This window comes from Sceloporus occidentalis, unplaced genomic scaffold (genome assembly GCF_023333645.1).
Source record: "Sceloporus occidentalis isolate IW3139 unplaced genomic scaffold, rSceOcc1.0.p SCAF_7, whole genome shotgun sequence".
NCBI classification, from domain to species: Eukaryota; Metazoa; Chordata; class Lepidosauria; order Squamata; family Phrynosomatidae; genus Sceloporus; species Sceloporus occidentalis.
The window spans coordinates 5,849,321-5,874,960 of record NW_028316987.1 but is presented as its reverse complement, the minus strand read 5'-3'; the positions used below and the strand labels follow the sequence as shown (position 1 = coordinate 5,874,960).

General features: G+C 42.8%; 1 protein-coding gene across 2 annotated transcripts; it reads left to right on the top strand.

Annotated features, from left to right (window-relative positions):
• The first annotated feature begins 5,947 nt into the window (after positions 1-5,947).
• On the top strand, positions 5,948-23,884 carry PNPO (pyridoxamine 5'-phosphate oxidase). Of its 2 annotated transcripts, XM_089531757.1 has the most exons (8): positions 5,948-6,099; positions 7,296-7,420; positions 7,515-7,614; positions 8,824-8,877; positions 9,531-9,659; positions 10,988-11,058; positions 12,937-13,109; positions 17,085-23,884. In XM_089531757.1, exons 1-7 carry the CDS (start codon positions 5,962-5,964, stop codon positions 13,100-13,102), a joined length of 783 nt encoding a protein of 260 aa, XP_089387883.1. In that variant the 5' UTR covers positions 5,948-5,961; the 3' UTR covers positions 13,103-13,109; positions 17,085-23,884. The 2 variants fall into 2 exon arrangements, with proteins under 2 accessions (XP_089387883.1, XP_089387882.1); XM_089531756.1 differs by lacking the exon at positions 17,085-23,884 and having other exon boundaries at positions 12,937-17,016.
• The last annotated feature ends 1,756 nt before the right edge of the window (positions 23,885-25,640 follow it).

Here is a 25,640-nt window from a genome sequence, read left to right as displayed (position 1 = left end):
AGTTACACTCTCTCAGCCTCAGAGGATGGCAACGGCAAAACCCTTCTGAACAAGTCTTGCCAAGAAAACCCCGTGATAGGGTAGCCATAGGCCTGAAATGTCTGGAAGGCACACAACAACAACAACAACTGCAGACATCCTGTTGCAGTCTGATATTGAAAATCTGTTTCTCCTGCCCTCCTTCACTATTCTTTCAATGCCAATGCAGCTCAAAAACATCCAGCTAGACAGGAAAAGGAAGAAAAGGGAGAGTTGAGCAGGTATAAAAATACTTTGTAAGAACGAACTTCTTTGTCAGAGGCTTTATTAATGAATCAGAATCATAGAATCATAGAATCGTAGAGTTGGAAGAGACCACTAGGGCCATCCAGTCCAACCCCCTACCATGCAGGAAATCCAAATCAAAGCATCCCTGACAGATGGCCATCCAGCCTCTGTTTAAAGACCTCCAAGGATGAAGAAGTATACTAGTACAGAGGCCAGCAGTATTGAATTTTACTTCAATACTACCAATGGGATAGCTTCTGCCATCATATCAGCTTAATTTAGGGGACACCAATCTGCCCTTCAACACACATCTGCCCTTTGAGACCAGTCTGTAAAAGAATGTTTTCATGCCATTGTGCTTAATTCTAATACCATATAGCCAGAGGATCTTTGAGTCAGGATTCTGCCACCCACTGGAAAAGAGAAACCCAATCCTCCCACTCAGGACTGCTCTAAGAGAGTGACAGAACTAAAATTTAGAAACCTTAAAAATCCTTTTTACACCATGAAATATGTAATATATTTGTCTCACTCACCCTCTCTCTTTCATTCACTCCTTTTCTTTTGCTCTCCAAGAAATCTTCATTGTCACCCAGGCATGGTCTAGATAATGAAAGTATTTTTCAGATTCAACCAATGATTGTCCAGCATTTCTTCAGATCAGGAACAAATATATTGAGACTTCCCATTCTCATCTCACATAAGGCCAAACATGGATACAGGGTTCAATAAGACACTGCCATGTCTTAGAGAAATGTACTATGCAGCATGATTCTAACTTTGGGCCTGAACAGACAGGCCAAAATAAAGCCACTTCAGGTCATTTAGGAGGTATGCTGTTTAAATGACACACATATCTTAAGAGGCCAGAAGGTCCTTGGGACTGGAGCGTGGCTTTGGCATGGCTTCCAGCCTCTTAGGACTCATGCAGCATTTAAACAGCATACTTCCAAAGTGACCTGAAGCAGTTTTATTTTGGCCTGTAAAATTTGATGAACTGAGTATTGGTTGCAATTATGCCATCATTCTGTATTTCCTCACTGTGTTTCCCCCAAACCGTACTTCTCAAGCTTGACACCTTGCAAGGAACACAAATGTGAGCTCACTTCTTTGGACACTCAAGTCTTTGCAGTGAATAATAAGCCCTCCTATGCATTTTATGAAGTCTTCCACTCTTCCATCGCTTATACAAATGAGGCAGGGATTGTGTGGCCCTTCAACTGTTGGACTACACCTCCCATCATCTCTATTGGCCATTCTGGCTGGGACTAATGGAGGTGAAGAATGTCTGGAAGGCCACATGGTCCTCACCCTTTGGTTTAATCATCATAGAATAAAGCTAGTTCCTCACCTGCTCTCATATAAAGTCAAACCAGGCCTAAAGTATACTCCTTGTAGAGAATGGGAACACCATGAAAGAAAAACATGGGACACTTACTCTCAGAGAGGACCTCAGCCATATGACCCGAGAACAGGCAAGGCAAAGTGTCACAATGGAGGAGATGCCATTGTTACCTTAGCAACTTGGCTGAGCCATAGGCATTGTTAGGGTTTGTTTTTGGTTCACCCTGTAAGGTACATGTGCATTCACTTTTGATGCAAGTTAAATTTGCACATGTTGGGGAATTTAGGTGAGGAATCTACGTCAGAAATGTCAATGGGCTCAAAACTGCGGTGCCCAGAAGGCTGACTAGGGCCATCTATAGGGAGCATATACTGTATATACTCGACTATAAGTCAACCTTATGTGTAAGTCAAGGACAGGTTTGGGAGCTAAAATTATAGATTTTGATATAACCCATGTATAAGTCGACGGTAAAACTTAGGGGCATGTAACAAAGGATTAAACAATGCAGGATAGGAAAATGATGACAAAGAACATGGGTATTTTCTTACCTAAGCATTCAAAAAGGCCAGAAGCGGCACCGTAGTGGAGAGAGTAGAGGAGAGCCAATGCTTATTTTAGGTTCTCTTGGGATGGTCTAAGATCTCACCTTTCGTCACCCTACCCTAAAAAGGGAATGGTTCCCTTTTTGATAAGACTTAAGGTACAGTGTTTATATTGGCCCTTCTGATCTCTTCCAACTCTAGGATCCTGTGATTCTCGGCCAATGGTCCCCAAATCTTTAAGGGATTTTGGACTTCAGCTCCCAGAATCCCAGACTACTGAGGCTTCTGGGAGCTGAACTCCAAAAGCCCTTTAAAAGCACAGTTTGGGGACCACTGTTCTAGGCCAACCAACAACCCAGCAGCAATGGTGTCATTGAGGTTGGTGTCACCTAATATGTGGGAGCCGAACTGCCTTGCCTCCCAACCCAACCTGCTGCTAGTGGGGCACTGCGGTATCCACCCTCCAAAGGGTCTTCAAGGTTTGGCTGCTCCAAGAACAGCCACGCCAAACCCTGAAAGTGACGGTCCAAAACATACTGCAGAAGTAATCCAGTCTGAGACCGCTTTAACTGCTCTGGCTCAATGCTAGGGAATTCTTGTTGTTCTCTCTCCTTAGATAGATAGGGATTACTTGCATGCAAATTCCACACACACACACACACACACACTCATTCAAACTAACGGTGTGATATAGGTCACTCCTTCTTTGGGACTAACAGACATTCTCTCTCAAGATTTTCAACTGAACTGTTGAGTCTTCCATCTTCCTCCTTTCAACTTTCTTTGGAAAGATGGTGAGATAAATATTTATTCTCAACCTGAACTAGATTAGGATATAGCTTCTATGTAAATATAGATTAAAGTAAACCTTTGTTTTAAACTACAAGCCACATGTTTGTTGTTTTTGAGTCAGTCTCACTTCTTAGGAAAGCATAGTTAGACAAAGGCACATTTCTGCTACTCTGCTGATTTAAAGCTAGACCCTAAGAGGCTTGGCTTTGACATTTTTTATATTTAAATATTTTTGTTTCCTTACCAAAGCCTGAAGCCTTAGGAAACTTAAATTACCCTACAATTCTGGGAACTGTAGTTTTGTGAGATATTTAGCCTTCACTGTCAGAGAGTTCTGGTGCCACAATAAACTACAATTCCCAGGATGCTTTGGATCAGTATCTTCCCAGAGGGTAGCATTGGTGTGGCCTCCAAAGGGTCTGTTTAGGGTCCGGTGCAGCTGCTGGGAAAGTGGGAAAGTGCCAATTCTTGCTCACCTAGTAGCTGTGCCAGTCCCTTGTTGGAACAATGTTCCTTTAAACTGTTACAAAAATATTTTGTATGGCTAAAATTACTAAGGGCCCGAACAGCCAGGTCAAAATAAAGCTGCTTCGGGTCTCTTTGGAGGTGTGCTCTTTAAATGATGCATGAGTCTGAAGAGGCTGAAAGCCATGCCAAAGCCACACTCAGGTCCTAAGGACTGTAGTGCAGCTTTGGTGCAACTTCTGGCCTCTTAAGATGTGTGTGTCATTTAAAGAGCATACCTCCAAAGAGACCCAAAGCAGCTTTATTTTGGCCTGTCTGTTTGGACCCTAAGTCACAGCACTTGACATGATATAAAGGCTTACAATAGAGAATGCATCCATCAGGTAACTCTCTATATATGTGCACTGTGACTCAGTGCATGTGTGGGTTGAAGACAGTGGTTGAAGAGAGTGGGTTGTTGATGGTTGGAGTTATTGTTATACAGTGAGCCCCTGGTATCTCCTGGGGTTTGTTTCCAGGTCACCCCGTGGATACCAAAATCCATGGATGCTCAAGTCCCATTAAATACAATGTCATATTAAAATGGTGTCCCACATATAACATGGCAAAATCAAGATTTGCTTTTGGAAATTTATATTTTTTGGAACATTTTCACTCCGCAGATGCTTGAATCCATGGATAAAAAATCCATGGAGGGCCAGCTGTATCACAAATGGTGAAAGTTGAGAGGAGTCGTGAGGAGAGTTTGTATAATATACTTGTAAATATTGCTATGGCAACTTACGATTAAAGAATCCCCAAAGGCTTGGAAGATATCAACAAGTGTCTGTGAGTTTATTCAAGTGTGGTCAGTGCATTGCCAATACAGTAGATCAAGATCCCAAAACGGTGTTCTGTGGGGTCCTAAGTATTGTTGAAAGAATCCCTGGGAGTGGGAGACTTCCTGCATTTACCACAGTACAAGCAGTCTTCCAGCCCAGAAAGTCTGGTTGAGGAAGAAAGAGCTCTTAAGACCAGGGCCTTTGGGCCTAGCTGAACGGTGGCAAAAGATGTGGGATGTGTGTCATTGTTTCTCCTGGCTCAGGCTGCATCCCCACTGCAGAAATAATCCAGTTGGACATCGCTTCAACAGCCATGGCTCAGTGCTACAGAATTCTGGGAAATGGAGTTTGTAGTGGCATCAGAGCTCGCTGACAGAGAAGGCTAAATGTAGTCTCAAAAACTACAGTTCCCAGAATTTCATGACATTCAGTCATGGCAGTTAAAGCGGTATCAATCTGCATTAATTCCACAGTGTGGCAGCAGCCAGTGAATCACAATCCTCGATGAACTTCCAAAACTCGGTGCTGCCTCGCTATTGGCTGAGAAGGTACTTTTTTACCACACGGGGAATGAGCCATTACTATACGCTCCACGTTTCTTGTACACTTTGCAAAGCTCCAGTGCCACGACAAATTACATTTCCCAGAATTGCATGGCATTGGGCCATGGCAGATAAAGTGGTGCCAAACCAGATTATTCCTGCAGTGTGGATGCAGCCTCAGGCAGCAGGTGAACTGGGGCCACTGATGGAGCGCACTGGGGAGAACTTTGGCGAACGCGCATGATGCACAAAAACAGTATCTCACAACACATATGGAAGCCCTTCTTCTGTGAAAACCCTCACATCTGCTTTCAGACACAAACTGTCACAATAACTTCCAAGAGCCATATTATTATTAGTAGTAGTAGTAGTAAACTTTATTTATGCAGCGCTGTAAATTTGCACAGCGCTGTACATACTGAGTATACCAGAATTGAAAACCTGCCTAAGGCGTACACTGTAAGAAAACAAAATATTAAAACGTATCTTAAAATACAGCAAAACACAGATACATAATAATGATTCTATGGTTGCCTGGTGCCCCAACCAACTACAATTCCCAGAATTTCATAGTATTGAGCTCTGGTTCTTCAACCAACTACCATTCCCAGAATTCCACTGCATTGAACTCTGACCAACTACAATTCCCAGAATTCCATAGCATTGAGCTACAATTCCCAGAATTTCATAGCATTGAGCTACAGTTCCCAGAATTCCACAGTACTGAGCTCTGGTGTTTCAACCAACTACAATTCCCAGAATTCCACAGTATTGAGCTCTGGTGCTTCAACCAACTACAATTCCCAGAATTCCACTGCATTGAACGCTGACCAACTACAGTTCCCAGAATTCCATAGCACTGAGCTACAATTCCCAGAATTTCATAGTACTGAGCTCTGACCAACTACAATTCCCAGAATCCCACAGCATTCAGCCATGGCAGCCTCTCCCCCCCCCCCCCCTTTTTGATTGACTACTCTCTATCGTCTTTCTCTTTTGATTGGCTGCGAAGGAGGGACCTGAGGCGGTTTCCGCGCTTCTGATTGGTTGTTAAGTCAACCAATCGCCTTCCTCTGTGAACGTTCTAAGTGGGCAGAAGCGAGAACGAAAAGGCGAGACGGAGCGGCGCTGGGTTCGCTTTGTCCCCTGCGCATGCGCAGAGAAGGTAGAAGAAGGTGCTCTCCATGCTTTGCAGCAGGAGGCATTCAGGGCTCTTTGCTTTGGGTCGCATTGCTTTTTCTCATTGGGGCCAAGTTCCAAAATCTTCCCCTGCTGCCATGGATTTGGGGGCCCTTCGGAAGAACTACAAGGGAGAAGAGGAGGTGAGGCAGGAGTTTAGCCCCAGAAGGTCTTCTTTTTCCATTTTGATGTTTTGTAACTGCCCTCTAGATCAGGGTGACCCAACGTCCTCCTTTTCCAGGACACGTCCTACATTCCAGCCTTCCTTCTCCAGGAGGCATTGCAAAATGTCCTCCATTTAGAGCATGGATATAGAAATAGAAATCTATTAGAAATGCATATTGGGAATGAGGGTGGTAGAGGAAAAGTTGGATGGTGAATGCAGACTGCTTGATCTAACTTGAATAAGGGCTTAAAAGGATTGAGGAGCATTTAAAGAAAAGGGTTGCAAATCAGAAGTGGAGGAGAGCCAGTGCAAGAGGCATATGGCAAGTTATTTACATTAGCTTGGGAGGATTTAGGCTGCATCTACACATGCAGTTTGGCACTGCTTTAACTGCCATGTCTCAGTGCTGGGGAATTCTGGGATTTAAAATTGTGTGAGATGTTTAGCCCCACCGTCAGGGTGCTCTGGTGCCACAACAAACTACAAATGCCAGGGTTCCATAGGTTGGAGCCATGACAATTAAAGTTGTCAAGCTGCATTAATTGTAATGTGTGGCAGCAGCCTTGGTCACACTCAGACATGATGTGTGAGGAGGCAAAGTGTTTTGGTCCTTCCTTCCTCCATCAAGAGGGGAGAGCTTGCAGGCACTCCACATGATGAAAAACCCTGGAAACCCAGGGGTTGAAATCACATGGAAGGCTTCCATGGATAGAGGAGGATTTCCTCCCCTTCAGAGGATTGCTCCTCACATGTAAAGAATAGCATGCTCCCCATCCTTGTGGATTTATTAGCCCCATACAGACAGGCCAAAATAAAGCTGCTTCGGGTCACTTTGGAGGTATGCTGTTTACATGATGCATGCGTACTATGAGCCCGGAAGCTGTGCCAAAGGCACGATCCAGTCCCAAGTACCAGAGCGCAGCTTTCACGCAACTTCTGGACTCTTACTACGCATGCATCATGTAAGTGGTATACCTCCAATGTGACCCGAAGCAGCTTTATTTTTACCTGTCTGTATAGGGCCATTGTCCCAGATGCCTGAATAAGTGCTTTTTTGGGAGTGGGAAGAGAACTGAGGGAGCAATTAAAATGGAAAGACCCAGCATCATATTGTGTAGGCACATAATATGGGTGTCCTCTGTGAATAACAGTGCTGTTTGCTTCTTTCCCCAGGCTTTTGAGGAGAAACATCTCATCTCCCTTAACCCCATTAAGCAGTTCTCTGTCTGGTTTGAGGAGGCGATGAAGTGCCCATCCATAGGGGAAGTTAATGCCATGTGCTTGGCTACCTGTAGCAGGTAGGAATCAAACCCTAATTTTATGCATTCTTGCTGCCTTACTGCTTGTGCATGTCTTTCTGTCTTGCAACAAACTGCATTTGTGCCTTCTCAGGGATGGAAGGCCTTCAGCTCGGATGTTGCTTTTGAAGGGCTTTGGCCAGGAAGGCTTCCGATTCTTCACCAACCATGAGAGCAGGAAAGGCAAGGAACTGGTGAGTGCTGTCCTGTGTGGAAGGGTTTTGGAGAGAATGTGAACTTCATAGGCTGGCAGCCCAGACCACTCGCTACAGAGCTGACCCATCAAGGCTTATTTAGAAAGTAAAGAAAAACATTAGTTCAAATTTCTCTTCAGCACATACAGTATGCTTCCCATATCTGAGGTTTCACTCACCCACATCCTTGGGAGAAGGCCTCTCTGAGCATCTAGAGATCATCAAGTGTGACTCTATGGCAAACATCCACCAGAAATATAGGGTTTCTGGTTGTTCACGATCTTCATCACCCATGGTAGGAAATGTATTCCCCACAGATGCTGGGATCGTACTGTAAGTAAAAAATTTTCACTGGGATCACCATGTTTGTCTGGCAGCAAAATGAGAGTTTAATTTTAAAGGACTAACAAATTTTATTTAGTGTAGACAGCCAGGGACTCCAGTCCACTTTATTAGTTGCATATAATATAGCTCTAGTTGCTGAGTGTTGATATGCCTGCTTGGGAGAAAAAGGAATGGAAACGCAGAAGTTACTAACAAAGTATTGTTGTTATTTCCCCCCCAAAAAAATTATAAAAAGCATTTGCATGAAGAAAAGTAGAAGAAAAACATTAACATGTTGCTGGCAATAATGCCTTACAGTATAGCAGATTAGCATGTGTATGGTGTTGAAAATAATTCATCCTCAAGGTGACATCTAGTCCATAGGGACTAGAAATGAGAGACCTTGAGTGGATGGAAGCTGGTAAGTGGCAAAAAAAGTTGAGTGGTAATAAAGACAAACCTGCATAAGTGCTGATTAACTTATCTAGTGAGACAAATCCTTTTCCCCTCACATCTTGACCAAGGCTGTATCTACACTGCAGAACGAATACAGTTTGACACGACTTTCACTGCCATGGCTCAATGCTATGGTATTCTGGGATTTGTAATTTTGTGGAACATTTAGCTTTCTCTGTCAGAGAGCTGTGGTGCCACAGCAAACTACAAATCCCAGGATTCCATAGGATGATGTCATGGCAGTTAAAGTGGTGTCAAACTGCGTTAATTCTGCAGTGTGGCAGCAACCTCAGTCTTCTTCCACTGTTTTCTATTGATATATACAGTTTGTCATCAAATCTAATCATGCAAATGAAAAAAAGTTTCAGGTAGTCTTGCTGTTCGTGATTCAGTTATTTCATTCTTATTTTCCTTTTTCTTGATTTGCAGGACTCAAATCCATATGCTTCAGTTGTCTTCTACTGGGAGCCCCTCAATCGCCAGGTAAGCTATCTCCTTTTCACTTACTGAAAATGAGTGTTGGAGTCAGACTGAAAACTTAATTGTGACACAGGCCAAGAAAGTGAGAAGACGTTTCAAGCAGCTGTATCAATTTAATTTTCTATTTACTCTTTAAAAGCTCCAAGCCTTGGCTATATGTGGTGAAGCCTTGAGTTGCTTTATTGCTTTATGAAAATAGTGTATCCTATAGGAACAGTGTGGAAGGGACGGCTTTCTGTATTTCTTGTCTGTAGAAACTGGCCTGTAGAGATTTTGAAACCCCAAAACAGGATTATTCTGTTTGACTGATTTAAGGGTCAGTTTCTTTATGTGATGGATGCAGACAGAATCTGTATGAGAAGAGCTTCTGGTTAGAGGACCAGAATCAGGCATGCTGGGGTTTCTGGTGCATACCTACTCACAAGGCCCTCTCCAAGCTCTGCCTTTGTGAGCAGATGAGCAAGTTAGAATAGTTACAATACTATAGTAAAGTATTCCAAAACACTAAATTACTTTGGGATGGGCTTTTCTTTTCTTTCCGATTTAATCCGGCCATGTTCAGAGTTAGGGTTAGAACCACATTTTAAAAAAACCCTCTGATTAGTCTTCTCTCTTGCACCTCCATTAATTTTTTATTGTGGTTTTTTTCTTTGCAGGTGCGAATTGAGGGCTCTGTAGAGAGGCTTCCTGAGCAGGAATCTGAGACTTACTTCCATTCACGTCCAAAGAGCAGTCAAATTGGGGCTGTTGTGAGTCGGCAAAGCACAGTGATCCCAGATAGAGAGGTGAGGAGCTGCAATGATGTCTCCTTGGGGCTCCCTTTTCTTGATGGTGTACCTTAGGGTGAACAAAAGGCAAATATCTGCCATCTGTGCCATTCATTCCCTCTTTACTTATATGATTACCAGTTTTCTGACCTAATGTTTGGTCGTACTTTGAAGATATCCTGGATAATTTTTGTGGCTGCCCTTCCCATAGTTTTTTAAGGGTTTTTTGGGCTATAAGGTCATGTTCTAGCAGCTGTCCTTCCCATTATTATTCTTGTGATAATCTTTAACAGGGTAGATTGAAGTTTGGAATCATGCAGTCTTTCACGTGTTATTGAATTGCAATTTATAGCATTCCTCACCATGTTGTGATGGCTGGGGCTGCTGGGAATTTCAGTTCAACCACATAACTATTGCCCGTGAAATAAATGCACATTGTTAAGGATGAAGACAAAATGACAATTTACATTATCAGACAGGTTATAAATAAATAAAAGATTCAAAATCCCAGTGCTGCTTGTGGGATGTTCTTTCTTAGGGATGTTAAATAAAAATACTGATCAGCCTTCTGTGGATGAGAGATAAAATGTTCTTCCTCAGTTCTGGGGTTCCCTAATACAATGTGTCCCAACCTGCTGCCTTCTGAATGTGTTGGACTGCAATTATTGTAATTCCCAGAAAAATATTCAGTGCTGTTTTAAAGAGAGATCTTGATATAAGAAAGTACTGTTTTACAAACTGGAGCAGGGGAAATAGACTGGTCTTGATACCAAACCATTGGAAATCTTGTTTATTCATGAGGCATAAAACTTTGCACACAAACACCTCTTCTGCCAAAGATGACCATTTCAGAACATCGAATTTTGTACCACAAACTTCTGTCTATGTGTAAGCCTGTTTACGCTTTCAAGTGTAACTATGCCTTCAACGTAACTGTAATTAATAGTTGAATACAATCGCAGCCTTGTATTTAAGAAGATGTCTGATAGTCTTGGCTGACCAGAAATTCTATGCAGGTGAGCAGGAAGGCTGGCAGAGGGAGGACAGATTATTCCTTCTCTCTTTCACTGCCATTCTGCTTAACAGAAAGTAAATATTTTTGCATCCTAAGAGGATAATAATGTATGTTTCCATACTGGCAACAAGAGTGTGAGGGAGATGGAAGAAACCTTCCTTTCTTCGTAGCCAGCAAAGAAATACAAGATAACCAAAAAAAAAAAAAATAAATAAATAAAAAAATTGCAGCTTGTTTGCAACATTGTGCAAGTAGTTTAGAGGTGGTGCCAGGCTTCCTGTTTTCCTGTTTACCTTCTTGAGGTGTTCATATTTCTTTTACCCTTTTTTAGTATTTAAGAAAGAAGAATGCAGAGCTAGAAGAAGTGTACCGGGAAGCTAAAGTGCCTAAGCCAGCATACTGGTGAGTTGGACCTTCTTGTATCATTTCGCCTTTGTTTACTGCAAGCCATAAACCCAGAAATATCTTGGTTTCTGAAATTTGAAATCTTTATATGATAGGTTGATTGGGCTGAATAGAAGAAGAAAAAGAAGACATTTGCATCCAGGCATTCCGCTTCCTAAACATTTCCTAGGTTCTCTATGAACATTTTAAGAAGTGCCTGAAGAATTGAATTTTACCTGCAAGCTATTTAGTTCCCTACTCCTGGTTCATATAAGTGCAAAACAAACAAACAAAAAACCCTGGCTTTGGCCCTGAGGATATTACAGACTAAATTTTGACAGCTTAAGAGACAAGCCATTAAAAGGTAGATGCAAAAACATAATGGGAATAGCCTTTTATTTTGACTGATATTTAGGGTAAGTAAATTTGGCTTCTGCTAGGCAGAGCAACTGAAGAACACTTCCTTGGGCACTTCCAGAATGACCTAAAAGAAGTGCCAAGCTTAGAGCAAAGGAAGAAAGAAACTTAATGTGAAATGTGCCTCTCAACCTGTTGTGCTTTGATAAGCAGCAACAGTATGCTCCCTGCCTTCACACCCCAATAAAATGGTGATTTGAGTTGAGGGTGAGTAACATCTGTTACTTTGTGAAAAGTGATCCCTTGTGGCTTGCACTGTTGAGGGCTCAGTGAAGCTCACAGAGCCTCGTGACAAAAAAAGCTAGTGTGGTGGTGATGGTTTTTTAACTGTCATGAACCAGGATTAAAAAAGAAGCAACAACCCTGGATGGAGTGAGATGGGTTTCTTTTTAACCCACTGAGAATTATGTTGTATTGAAGATTAGTAGTACATTTAGCAATGATGTTAGAGTTTTTTCAGGTTTGATTTTTATATGCCCATATTCTCCCCTGCCAAGAAATAGGGCCAGTCTATTGACAACCCAAGCTCCTCACATATGTTCTGCTACATCATACTTTTCTTGGGGAAAAATTGCCATGGGACATCTTTTTGTTTCTGTAGGTTACATAGGCTGAGACGTAAAATGTGTCCCAGTAGGAAAATATAATAGGTTTTCAAGGATATACACTTGGCTCTCCACATTCATGGCTCTGGCACTCACATTTTTTTATTATTCACCAGGTTAAGGCCGCTGTCTGTGCTCACTCTTCTTTCTCCTCCCTCCTGGGCTTTTCCCTTCAGGGGGAAGAACCCAGAAGGGAGAAGCCAGGAAGGGTGCGGACGTCAACCCCGCACCCTTCCTGGCTTCTCCCTTCTGGTTGGATAACTGCCTTCCTCAAGTAGCCATCCACCTGGAAAAGGGTATGGGATGGATCCATCCCCCCCCCTTCCCTTTCCCAGGCAGATGGGTGCCTGGGCAATGCAGGCAGCCATCCCCTTGGGAAAGGGGCTTGGAGGGATGGATTAATCCCCCCTTGCTCCTCTTTCCCAGGCAGATGGGTGCCTAGCCAGGCAGGCACCCATCTGCCCAAGAAAGAGGCGAGGGCAGGGGAAAAAGAAAAACAGTTGTGCCTGCTCCTCTTCCTCCATCCACCCATCCCTTTAACTGGCTTCTGTGCGGGGGCTGAGAGTTATTCATGATTTTTCCACATTCGTGGGCATCTTGCGCCCTTAACTCCAGTGAAAGTGGAGGGCCAAATGTATATAAAAAGTAGCCAGGACGAGAAACACACACAGAGAGAGACCTAGCTACTTTTTATGTTCATCATCAAAAAAACACTAGATGGTAAATGGCTGAAATTGGGAACATTGTTGCATAGTGCATACATTGTAGTCTACCCCTCCTTGGATTCTGCAGCAAAATAGGAGTCTGAAGGAATAAAATGTCCCATCCTGGTGCATGAATGTTGAACGGTATCATTTCTCTTCTTCTCTCACAGGGGTGGATACATCTTAAAGCCAGAAGTCATTGAGTTCTGGCAGGGCCAAACAAACCGTTTGCATGACCGCATTGTCTTCCGGTACCTCCAGGACATGAGTGCACCCTTGGAGCCCATGACCCACAGGGGAGAGGGCAACTGGGTATACGAGAGGCTCTCCCCTTGAAAAGCATGTAGGGTTCATTGTCTTCATACCATTCTTACAATATCTGTGCCAAAGTTTGTGTTCCTCGCTCTCCCCTGAGACAGATCATGCTGCAAGCCAGTAAACAAATACTGGATCTCCTTGGAGGAAGCCTGGGATCAAGGCACTTCATCAAACAGGGCTGGGATCTTGGCTCTGCCACTAACTATAAGCCTAGTCTACTTTAGAGAATTGTTGTAAGGATAAACAAGGCTATCCCTGTGTGAACCTGAGCTCATTGAAAGGAAGGCAGGATACAAATGCGATGGTGCTGTAAATGTTTAAGGTATAAATATGCTACAAATTTTTATCTATTTAAACCCATTGAACTTCCATACCTCCCAGACATGGTGGCATCTTAGCAATTTATGGTGAAATAACACAATTTTATGAGTAGGGTTGAGAATTCTGTATCTCCTGGGTTTTGGAGGTGATGGTTGAAGAGATCATGGCAGACTGGCTTCATTTTGTAATGACTGGATAAACCTGTCTGGTTCTACATTGACATGTACAGGATGGGTTTGTTTTTTCCCTAAACCAGTAGGCAAAGTCCTTTTTATTCAGACAGGCTTTTTGTAATTGATTTATCTGCTGAGGGAGGGTTTTTTAAAAGGAGGTGCTGTACCCTTTTTATCACTGTGCTGCTATACTGCTTTTCATTTAGTTGTGTTCTGCTACCATAATTTGTTTACGTCTTTTTAAACAACTTTTTAAGTTTTATTTTTACCTTTGTTTAAATCTTCCATGAGCTGCCTAGAGTCCCACTCTTGGGAGAAAAAACAGATATGCATCAAATAACACATTCAGTTGAATATGAACAGCAGAAAAGCTTGATTTTTGCACATGCGCTAGCATATACAGGCATATCAAAATTAACAAAGCGTCTGACAAAGAAACACAGTTTGACAAACTCTTTTTAATGCATGCCCAGTCCACCCCTTCTCCCTCTTCATCCTGTGTCTAGCCTGAAAGCTTTGTTGCAGTATAAGCATTTGGAGGATAGTGAAAGAAGACTAGGTACTTTCACTGTTCGGTGCAGCCGCATGCCTACAATAAATAATGCAATAAAGTGATAGCTGGGAAAAGATGGGATTCTACTCTAGCTGACCTTTCATGAACAGAGAGAGAAGAGGAGAAAATTGTCTCACCAGCTCACTCCAGCATGTAAAAAATATAACTTTGGCCACAATATAGAAATCATAAGAAAAGTGGAACCTGGTGAAAGAAAGTCATCCCTGGATGTATTTTGGAAGATGCTTTCAGATGGTCTCTATGACAATTTGATTGTTGGTTTGTTTACTTACTTGCCTAATCGCGTTGTTTCATTTCACCTGTGTGGATTCTTAGTTTTGTAAGAAACATTTTGCTGAAACATGTTGAACTGACCTTTTCTGTGATATATGACTCTATTCCGAGTCTTTCCAAGTTATTTTTGCTTCTGGTACCATATTGTTTGTTAAAGGCGTAATGCCCAGGAGCACATCAGCTTTGCTAATTGATGTAAACCTGTAGTGCTATTTGGTATAATTCAGCAGCTAGGATGCATTGTAAAGAATGTGAACTCTGGATGAGTATTGAGAATAATGGAAGGCCAGAAGGGATAGACCAGTGCCATTAACTTCAAGAGCTCATGTCTGAATTTGCTTTTTCCTTCCTCCTTTCCCCTTTGTTTGTGACTTATACGTCCCTAGATTGTAAGCCTTATGGTGCCGGCTGTAGCCTTTTTGCTTTCAGTTGGAGTGGGGCAACGGCATCAGTCTGGGGGCCACTCTTATGCTCTAGGGGCCACATGGACTATTGAAAGACAAAAGCAATACAAATCTGAAAGTGGCCAGAAGGCTACTTCTGATTTTCAAAAATTGTTGTGTTTTGGTGCTAAACAGTAAAATGGAGGCGTTACAAACTGTTTTAAGGGCAAATTGTTGTGCCTGGAGGCTTCCAAGAAGAGCAATTCACTCTCCTTTTGGGGGCCAAACAGTCAATTCAGAGATTCTGGAGGTGCCAAAGGCCACAAAAAACATCCTTGAGGCCACCAATTCTGGACACAACATTAGGATCTTAGGAAACTATAAACAAGAGGCTGTGAACTGCTCCAGCTCCTCTTAACTCAGGAGCTAAAACAGCTAGTGACGTCCAGATGGCCCATGCTGGTTGGGGACGGTGGAAATTGTAATAGTTGTAAGAGGATGGAATTTGTAATTTTACACATCTGGAAGGTGCTGGATTGGAGAATGCAGAGCTAGAAAATTGGGGTGAGATAGTCAGATGTCATTTCTGTTCAGTATAGTGTCTAGATCAAGGGAAGTAATAGTGCCACTGTATTCTGCTCTAGTCAGTATTCTGCTCTGGAATATTGTGTCTAGTTCTGGGCACCACAATTTAAAAAGGATGTGGAGAAACTGGAGCATGTCCAAAGGAGAGTGACTAAAATGGTGAAGGGTCTGGAAGCCATGCCCTACGAGGAACGACTTATGGAGCTGGAGATGTTTAGCCTGGAAAAGAGATGGTTAAGATGTGAATATGATAGCCCTCTTCAAATATTTGAAGGGATGGCATGTTGAGGAGGGAGCAAGCTTGTTTTCTACTGCTCCAGAGACTAGGACCCGGAACAATGGATGCAAGCTACAGCAAAAGAGATTCCACCTCAACATTAAGAGGAACTTTCTGACAGTAAGGGCTGTCCGACAGTGGAACACACTCCCTTGGAGTGTAGTGGAATCTCCCTCCTTGGAGGTCTTTAAGCAGAGGCTGGATGGCCATCTGTCAGGGATGCTTTGATTTGGATTTCCTGCATGGCAGGGGGTTGGACTGGATGGCCCTTGTGATCTCTTCCAACACTCTTATTCTATGATTCTATTCTTCTGATTTTACTGAGCACTGCTGGCAAGTTTTTATTTTATCTTTTATCTCTTCAAGCCATAAAAGCTAGGACTTGATTTTATAGAAAGAAAAGCAGAGAAAATAATGTTCTCAGGATATGGAAATCTGACCTGGATATCAGATTCTGTGCTTGCATCACAGTCTTGGGAACAAAAGGGCTCGATCCCAAGCTGGTCTTTTGCTTCCTTAAGGAAGGAGGCACTAAATCCCCATCCATTTGCAGCCAGGAGTAGGCAAAGTGCAGCTGCGAGGCCTTTTTTGGAGTCCGCAGGCCCCTCTGGTGTCAAACCTTTTAAAAAATTTTTGCTCCTAGATGCCTTCCAGGGGATGTGGGGGCATTTTTGCCAATGGGGGGTGCTGGGCCATTTTAAACCCAAGAGAAGCCCTTTTAAAAACATGAATTGACTTTTCTTGTGTCTAAAATTCCCCCTCCCCCCTGGAAAAAATGTCTCTATTTTGGGGATCTATTTCTGTTGGGAATCAGTCCTTGGGGGGCTAATGCAGCCCTCTGGCCTCCCACAGTTCTCTAACCTTAATGTGGGGTCCCACATGCTACATATCCATCGCCATTCCTAAGGGGCCCAAACACCAATATTTAACTTTAGGAGCAGTATGGGAGTCTGCAGATATTTTCAATTCATAGGGGGAAAGTTAAGATCCAGGTCACTGTGTCCATCAACAACAGTATCAACTGGAGAATTCCCTTCTTCTGCCTCAGAGGTGTATCACCCAATGTGTCGACTATTCTTTTGTGTTTGTGGTGAGTGGGTTTTCGAAACCATTTTATCTATAGCCATAAATGGAAGTGCAATAGAACATCAGATGACCCTATGGTATCAGATGTATACTTGGTAATCTGTGTTATATAATGTTCCTTGTAAAATAGGTTTTAAGTGACGTAAGCCGTCCCAGTAATGTTATTGCTCTGTTGGGTCCATCTGGCACCTGCATGCTGCTACATACTAAGCTGGAGACTGTGCTTATGTACCTTTGGCCAATAAACTTACTGAGGTACAGTTGAAGGTGAGTGTGGTTTAATATTAACTTTTGTCCTGTTTCTCTTTCTTTTTTCTTTCTTCCAAAGGGTAGTGTTCCTTCGTTTTCTCAAGGATCCCGACAGGAGTGTGTGCCCCTCCTAACCCCAGAAGGGCTCTTGTGTCTTTAATCGATTGAACAACACACATGTTCAGCTCAGGTAGCTGGAAAATAACCCATTCATTTCATTGATTGCCTTCAAGTCATATCTGACTTATGGTGACCCTAAGACGACTCTGTTACGAGACTTTTTTGGCAGAATTTGTTCAAAGGGAGTTTGCCTTTTGCCTTCCTCTGATGCTGAGAGAGTCAGAGTGACCAGATGTCCTATTTATTATCATTATTATATTTATTTCTATCCCACTCTTTTCCAAGGCCTGGGACTCAGAGCAGCTTCACAGCATTAAAAAGACTACAATTAAAAACATTTTTTAAAAAAAACATACATTAAAAGGGAATTAAATTATTACGGTATTAAAACAGATAGTTATTAAAAGAATAAAACACAGTTTAAAAGTCCTAACCACAATAGAGGACAAGACACCACAAAATGTAGGGCAGTGAAGGAAGATGTAGGACATTTACCATATAAAAGCTAAAAACACAAATCTGAATATAAATTCATGCTTCTTAATAATGCTCAAAATGGAGGGCATTTTGGAAATCCTCCTGGACAAGAGGCTGAGATGTAGGGCATGCCTTCGAAAAGGGGGACATCTGGTCACCCTGGAGAGAGTGTGCCTTTCCCAAGGTCATTCAGTAGGTGTTCGTACCCAGCTGGGGATTCATATTTTGGCCATTTCTTTGGAAGATCTTGCTGAATACTTCCTTTCCACCAGGAGGAGCTAATGGGAGAGACTTTTCTGGTGTGCAGCCCAAGTATCGGTTTACTCTCATTGAGTTCTTGGGTTGCATCCCAGTGAAACTACAGCCTTGATAACCTTTTGCCCTCTCTCAGCTCCTGGTGCATATTTGCCTTCTCAGTCATTGCTCCCTTGCTCACTCATCAGGGGTCAGGATCTCCTAGGGCAGGACAGCTCACTTGTGAGAATGGGATTCCCTTAAGGGCTGGAAGAATCCCCAGCAAGCTTACAAACATTCATTTGTGGAATGCATTCTAAACACATTCACTTTTCTTCCTTCATGCAGTGGCTTTGTGTCGTAGTTGCTTCCTGCACCTGAAGGTTGAAGGAAACCTGTGTTTGCAAAGCTAAACCATTAGGATAAGAGCACTTTGGTTTGGAAAAAGGTATTTTGGCGGGTTCTTTTTTACTACAAGTTCCAGAACTGTCCCAAATCTGCTTGTGGTGACATTGCTGAAAAGCTCAAAGGTAGTGTTGTTTGTAGGGCACAGACTCGGGTTCAAATGCCTGCTGAACCTTGAGCCTAACTTATTTTGCTTACTTTCAACTCATTTGGATTTACAGCAACACTATGAATTCCATACGGTTTTCTTAGGCAAGCAGTACTCAGGTGTTTTTGCTAGTTCCTTTGAAATACAGCTTTTGGCACCTGGTATTCCTTGGTGGGCCTCCATCCAAGTCCTATCTAGGCCTCACGCTGCTTAGTTTCCAAGATCAAATGGGGTCTGATGCCTTTGGAGTATTTAAGATGAGTAATCTTTCCCATATCCTCCAATATTTCACAGATGAAAAATGAGACACATGTAGACAAGCAACATCAGAGGGTGGCCAAGATGGCAAACATTAATGAGGAAGAGCACACAAGCTAGGAGAAGCTGTGACAGTTTGCTTGTGCTTGAGTCTATGGGACAGGATAAGATTTCAAACACCCTTCTCCCCAGTTGCTGAGTAAACTGAGTGCAAACTGCTTTGAACTCAGATTGCACCAACTGAAGTAAGCTGAGGACAAATGCAGAAAGTGGGGAGGAGGACAGAACAACTGGGACATTTTAAAAGCAGCTGAAAAATGGAGATGTCAGAGGATTGATCAGTAGTTGACATGTTCTCCTCAGGGTTGGGCTGAGGGTCCTGTGAGGTGAAGATCGTAAAAAATACTGAAATGCAATACAAAGATTATTGTCCTCTGCACTCAGATATTTTGAAAAGGCTATAAATGATTTGTACTCTTGCATAGCTGGGGTTTATTGACAGAAGTCTGGGCTTTGCCTTAAATCTAGGCAGTGAAATATTTGCAAAGAGGCAAATTGGCTCAGAGGGGAGCTGCCAGGCTTGGCCTGAGCTTAGAAGAGCAAGCAACTGGGGAAGTTCAGTTTTGCAAAGGGGACAGGTCTCCCGAGTTTTATTCATACTCTGCTTGAGGGAAAGAACAATCATCACTGCCTCTCCTATTCAACACATGCAGATGTCAACTGAACTTTCAATTTAGTCGTACTTTTCAGTTACATTGCCAACTAGACATGGGGCTTGTTTTTGATTTGTCAGTAGTGAATGCATAGAGGAAAGATGGTCAGCTCTGAAGGTGTCTCAAACAGTCTGCAATGGAAGCAATACTCGCAGCATATTTTGAATTTTTTGGGATGATGACATTGTCTGTCATGCCCTGCAGGCTTCTTTGTTCCCACAGACATCAGTTGCAATCTTTACATTTGGGGAAGGCATAAATTTCCTTAACGACTATCTATTGTTCTGGAATATATCCAGGTAGACATGTTGTCCATACAGCAAAATTCAACAAAATACAAAATCCACAGAATGCTAATAGCTTTATGGGGTCAGCTAAAATGCACACAATACCTCATGCAAGTTTTCGAAGCTTCACTGGCTTGTTCATCAGCCTAAGATGTTAAAAATCGTACAGGAGAAGAATAGAGGCTGCTCCAGTGACACAAATCATGGAAGAAGCTCCGAAACGGAGCTCCTTCTGGGGCTGTGGAAAGGGCGCCCCAGGCGCCCTCGTGCGGCCCCACTACGTCACTTCCACGCCGCCCCATTTGGAGGCAGCGCGGTCATGACGTAGTCATGATGGCGCCCATGTGTATAGGGCGCCGCCATTTTCTACGCGCTCTGTGCATATTAGGGTTAGGGGCGTCAGGAAGTGACACCCCTTCCTAACCCTAATACGCACGGAGCGCGTACTTTGTGCGCGTATGTAACGCACCAAAGTTAGACTCACAGCCTACATTTTTTCTCAGATGTTATTTCTTTTGTCAGTTAAGAAGGTCTGAAGGATATTAATGTAAGCAGAGGCCTTGGCCATGTGAGACTGGGCAATAAAATTTCAAATCCCTTTCTCCTCCTTGCATGATGCATTTTGTGTATTTTAGCTGGCTCCTAAAAGTATCACTGTTTTGTGGATTTTGTTGTACCTATTGTGATGAGAAGTGCCTGCCTTGAATGGGCAATTAAGACCCATTAACTTTACAAAGGACTGACTCCTGGTGGAGATGAAAGCTGCTAGAACCAGTTTGTTGACTCTGAGATACAAGTGTTTCTCCTGGGTACCGGGAAGGACAGGTTAAATTTTCAGCTGTTTCAGGACATGTTGTATTCTAATATATGCCTTTCTCACACACTTTTGGGTCTCCAGATGAAGTCCAACCTGCTTACACTGCTCTTTTGTTGTTGTTCTGTGCCTTCAAGGTGTTTCTAATTTATGGCCCCTGCTAAGGGGAACCTAAAATGAAGTTTTCTCTGTGAGATTTGTTTAGAGGAGGTTTGCCTGTGCTTTCCTTTGAGGCTGAAAGAGTGTGCCTTGCTTGAGCTCACCCAGTGAGTTTCCATGCTTCAGTGGAGATTTGATCCCTGGTCTCCCAGAGTCTTACCACAATACTGCACCACACACTTATAGTGCTGCTATTCCACTTTTACTGCTCTGGCTGCCTCCTGTTGCATCCTGAGGTTTGTAGTTCAGTGCGGCCTAAGAGCACTCTGGCTGAGAATTCTAAAGGCTTTTCCTTAAACTGCAAATCCAAAAATGCAAATGGCTAGAACAGTTAAAGTGGAATAGCAGCGCTATAAGAGTGTGGTGCGGTAATCTAGCCAGTGTGTGCATGTGCCTTCAAGTTGCCTGTTGACTTATGGCAACCCATTTTCTTAGGGTTTTCTGAAATTTGCAAGACTACAATGCCTGGTATTTGTTGGTGGTCTCTCCTCCAAGTACTAAACATGGCTGACACTGCTTATCTTCCAAAATCAGATGGACCTTGTGCCTTTAGGGTATTTGGGACCCTGCTGTCCTGGTCCAGTGCTCAAATCACCACCAAAGTGGCTTTCTTACACTGGCCTTTGGCAATTCATTGTTATACTCTGGGAATGTGAATTGATCCTAATCAAATGAGGATTATGCAATGAGATGCTGATCTTTGGGAAGGAGTATATATGCTTGCCTGTCTTCCAGCAAACCAACCAACCTACACGTCTGCCTGCTCTTTTGGACTTGCATTGGCTATTTTGAAGTGAGGGTGGTGTAGTGGTTTGAGCATTGGACTATGACTCTGGAGAGAGAGGTTCAGATCCCAGTTCAGCTGTAAAAAAACCCACCTAGTGTCCTTGGGCAAGTCACATTTTCTCAGCCTCAGAGGGTGGCAGTGGCAAATCCCTTCTGAAGAAACTTGCCAAGAAAACCCTGTGATAGGGTTGCTGTAAGTTGGAAACACCTTGAAGGCAAAGCGACACACAGTTTTCAAGTGCCTTGTTTCAGAATTTGTTATACCACTGAACTCAAGTGCTATGGCACAAACCAGCATAAAATATCAGAGGTGCTAAATGGGGAGGTAAATAAACCTAAGGTTTCCTTTGAACTGACTCCTAGTCCTGGAATTTATTTTCAGGGGCAGCATCTTCTCTGAGATGAATACTGTGCTAATAAAGATGAGTGTGTCTCTGAGCATGAGCTGAGTATCTTTCACTGCTGTGTGAAATGGGTTGGGAACTAGGGAATTTAAGACGAAAGTTTTGGAGCCTAGCTGTGGCTTGCACCCTATCACTTCTCCAGAGTTCACCGTTTAGTTTACATGTATTTCATTCCAGTATTTTCTATCTTTGGTAACACATCAAAGGCAAGATGTCATTGTTCTTGTAATCTGTACAAAGATTAGGTGGAGGTAGGTGGAGGAGGTAGGGATGTTTCTAGAATGGATGCAGCTGAATTAATCCTTTTGTTATTTGCAGATCTAAAAGCAGAAATAGCTTAATAAAGTATCTCTCTTTCTCTTTCTTAAAAGACTGGGTGTAGTCGGCTTTGAAATTAAACAGAGAGAAAGCAGGAGATTTTGGGTACAAAGAAAGGCTGTATTGTATGGAGTCGTGCTTTGTGTCAAATTCTCAGGCATACAAGCCTACCCAGAATTTGCCCAAAGGGAACTGTATTTCCTGCAACTGTCTCTGTCTTTATTATTTGTTACCAAAACAGAACACAAGATGTTCTTTTGTTGTAGACTGAGAGTCCACCTACATGCTGGGAATGTAGTCTCTTTTCAGTGAAGTGGGCAGGGAGGAGGTGAGGAAATGTCTTTTTATAAAGCCAATCCACTGACTATTGCTTGGCTATGGTAACCCTTGCTTATGGTAAACCTGTGAATAGTCCTCCTCTTTTCCTACTGCCTTCCACTGTACCTAGAATTATCGTACTTTCTCCCATCATCTCATTATATGTCCAAACTATGACAGCCTTAGTTTAGTCCTTTCATTTTCTTGGAAAAGTTCAACTCAATTTGCCCTACAACCCATTTTTTTGGTCCTTTTAATATCCCTAACAGTCTCCACATTTCAAATGTGTTTATTCTCTTCCTATCAGCTTGCTTTACTGCCCAGCTTTCACAACCATATACAACATAATCTCAAGCAAATAGAAGGCTATAGAGCAGTGCTCCATCATGGAATCAGAGCAGGGAAATGGTTCCGGTTTTGAACTATAACCTCCAGAATCCTCAGCCCTGAGGATTCTGGGAGTTGTAGTCAAAAAGTCATTTGTCCACACACTGCTTAGAATGTTGAGAAGAGTGCAGTGGAACAATATGCAGATCCTATGGGAGGAAGGGAACAAAGAAGAGAGTGGGTGATCCAGGCCTGACACAAAACATTTTGCTGTTTCGGGCAGAGATGGTGTTTCCCTTCCATTCCATGCATATAAATACTGTGGTACACAGCAGTAGTCTTTTCCAACATTGTGCTGCCCCCTCTCAGCATGTGCCACCCAAGGCAACTGCCTCACTTTGCCTAGGGAGAATATTGGTCCTAGGGGATACTGTCCTTACATGGTGGTGCATCCCATCACTGGCTCCCCCTCTCTTTCCGCATTCAGTATAAGCTCCTGCTGTTGACATTTAAAGCCCTCCATGGACTGGCCCCTCCTTACTTATCAGACCTTCTTTCTCCTCACCTTCCCACCAGGGCCCTCCGTTCTGGTAGTCAAGGTCTGCTGTCCCAGCCCAGGATTTCTTCTGCCCCATCCCGGATTCGCCCCTTTTCCCTCGCTGCCCCTCACTCTTGGAACCTTCTTCCCCCACAAGCAAGAGCCATCACTTCTTTAACCAGCTTCAAAACGGAATTGAAAACCATCCTGTTCAGAGAAGCCTTCCCAGTCTTTGCATAATTGTCGCTTACTATTTGATGTTCTTTTGGTGTCTGTTTATCGAACCATTTCCTGTATTGCTATGTACTATATATGTATTATCCTGCTTGAGAGTATGTATTTTCCCTGGAAGAAGATTAACCATCCATTATGAAGCCAAGCCCTCCCTCCAGTCCATCTGCCTTGGTCCAGGCCTCTGAGGTAGAGAGGAACTGCTGGACGTCTTACCCTTTCCTTCCACCACTCCTTTCTCCTTTTGTGTCATGTCTTTTTAGATTGTAAGCCCGAGGGTAGGGAACCGTCTAATTAAAAAGATTGTATGTACAGCGCTGTGTAAATTTACAGTGCTTCATAAATAAAGGTTAATAATAATAATAATAATTTTCTTGGCAAGATTTGTTCAGAGGAGTTTTGCCATTACCATCTTCTGAGGTCAAGAAAGTGTGACTTGCCCAATGTCACTCACTGGGTTTCATAGCCAAACTGGGAATCGAACCCTGGTCCCCAGAGTCGCAAACCACTACACTACACTGTAGGTTCAAATTAAAGAATAAAAACATAGCTGGTCTCTAGCTAATACAGTGGACCCTTGTTATATGCTGGGGTTTGGTTCATGGATGTTCAAGTCCCATTAAATATGACATTGCAAAATCGTGTCCCTTATAAAAATGGAAAATCAAGGTTTGATATTTGAAATTTATACTTTTTTGAACATTTTCAAACCTTGGATGTTTGAATCCGTGTATAAAAATCCATGTATAAGAAGGGCTGACTGTAATTTTAATGTAAAGCCAACCCTTTCCTTAAAATGGGTAGAGGTCATGCAGCCCTCCAAGGGCCCTTTCCTACTACGCAATTATAGCACTATGATTCCACTTTAACTGCCGTTGTATTTAATGGGACTTGAGCATCCTCATTTTTTGGTATCCATGGGAGAGTTCCAGAACCAAACCCAAGCAGATACCAAGAGCCCACTGTAATGTGAATTACAGGTGTTGTTATCTTGAAAGTCCTAACAGACCCAGCCAGCATAGCCAATGGTGAAGAATGTTTGGAGTTGCAATCCAACAGTAATCGCAGCAGCGTATGATTTCCACTGCTGCTTTAAACTATCTCAGATTATTAAATAGGGAGGGGAGAAAGGAAGGCATTTCTAACCACAATATATTTATCATCTGCACACTTCCAACCCAAATTTTCTATATGTACAGTTATGAAGGTCTTACACTTGAGCATAGCAGGACTAAGTCAAGATATGGTATTAGATACTGTAACTAGTATACTAAATATAGAGCCGGCGTGGTGGTTAGAGTGGGACCTGAGAGATTCAGGTTCCAATCCTCACTGAGTCATGAAACTCACTGGGTAAACTTGGGCTGGCCACTCTCTGACGCCAACCTGCTTCACAGGGTTGTTGGTAGTAAAAAGTGGGGTTGAGAACCAGGTACTGTTGAATTCATTGGACTAAAGTTGGGGGTTCTAAATGTAACATGTAAAGCAAAACACTGAAATGTACCACGAACACACACACAGAGTGGAACACAGTTCACCGTGAGGTTTTACTGTGTATTTACTGAAATGATCTATGCAGCAGAGATGGACCTCCTCCCCATAGCATGAGAAGTCTGTTGCAGTCATCCTAGATTCTCCTACTCATTGGGAGATTCCTGAAAAAAATCAAAAGCTTACTAGCCACAAGCATTTGCCTTCAAAATGCTACCCTCATGGGTGAGCATTATGACAGGGTGACTAGATATCACTAGAGGAAAAGGCACTGTAAAATGTGGAACATTCAAGAAAAATGGAGGACGTGACCAAATAAAAGCTACAAACAGTAATATCCATGGATTCAAGCACCCCTGTCTTGAAAACACTGAAAAAAAGATATATAAATTCCAAAAAACCCAAACCTTGCCACTTTGCCATTTTATATAAGGGACACCATTTTACTGAGCCATTATATTTAATGAGACGTGAGCATCCATGGATTTTGGTATCCACAAGGTGCCACAAATTTTGGGAAAGCAGCCTGGCAGGCTTAGCAACTTTTTTTCCTGATATGGCAGGGAAGAAAAGACATGCTTTGTGGCCTTGAAATACCTTTTTACTC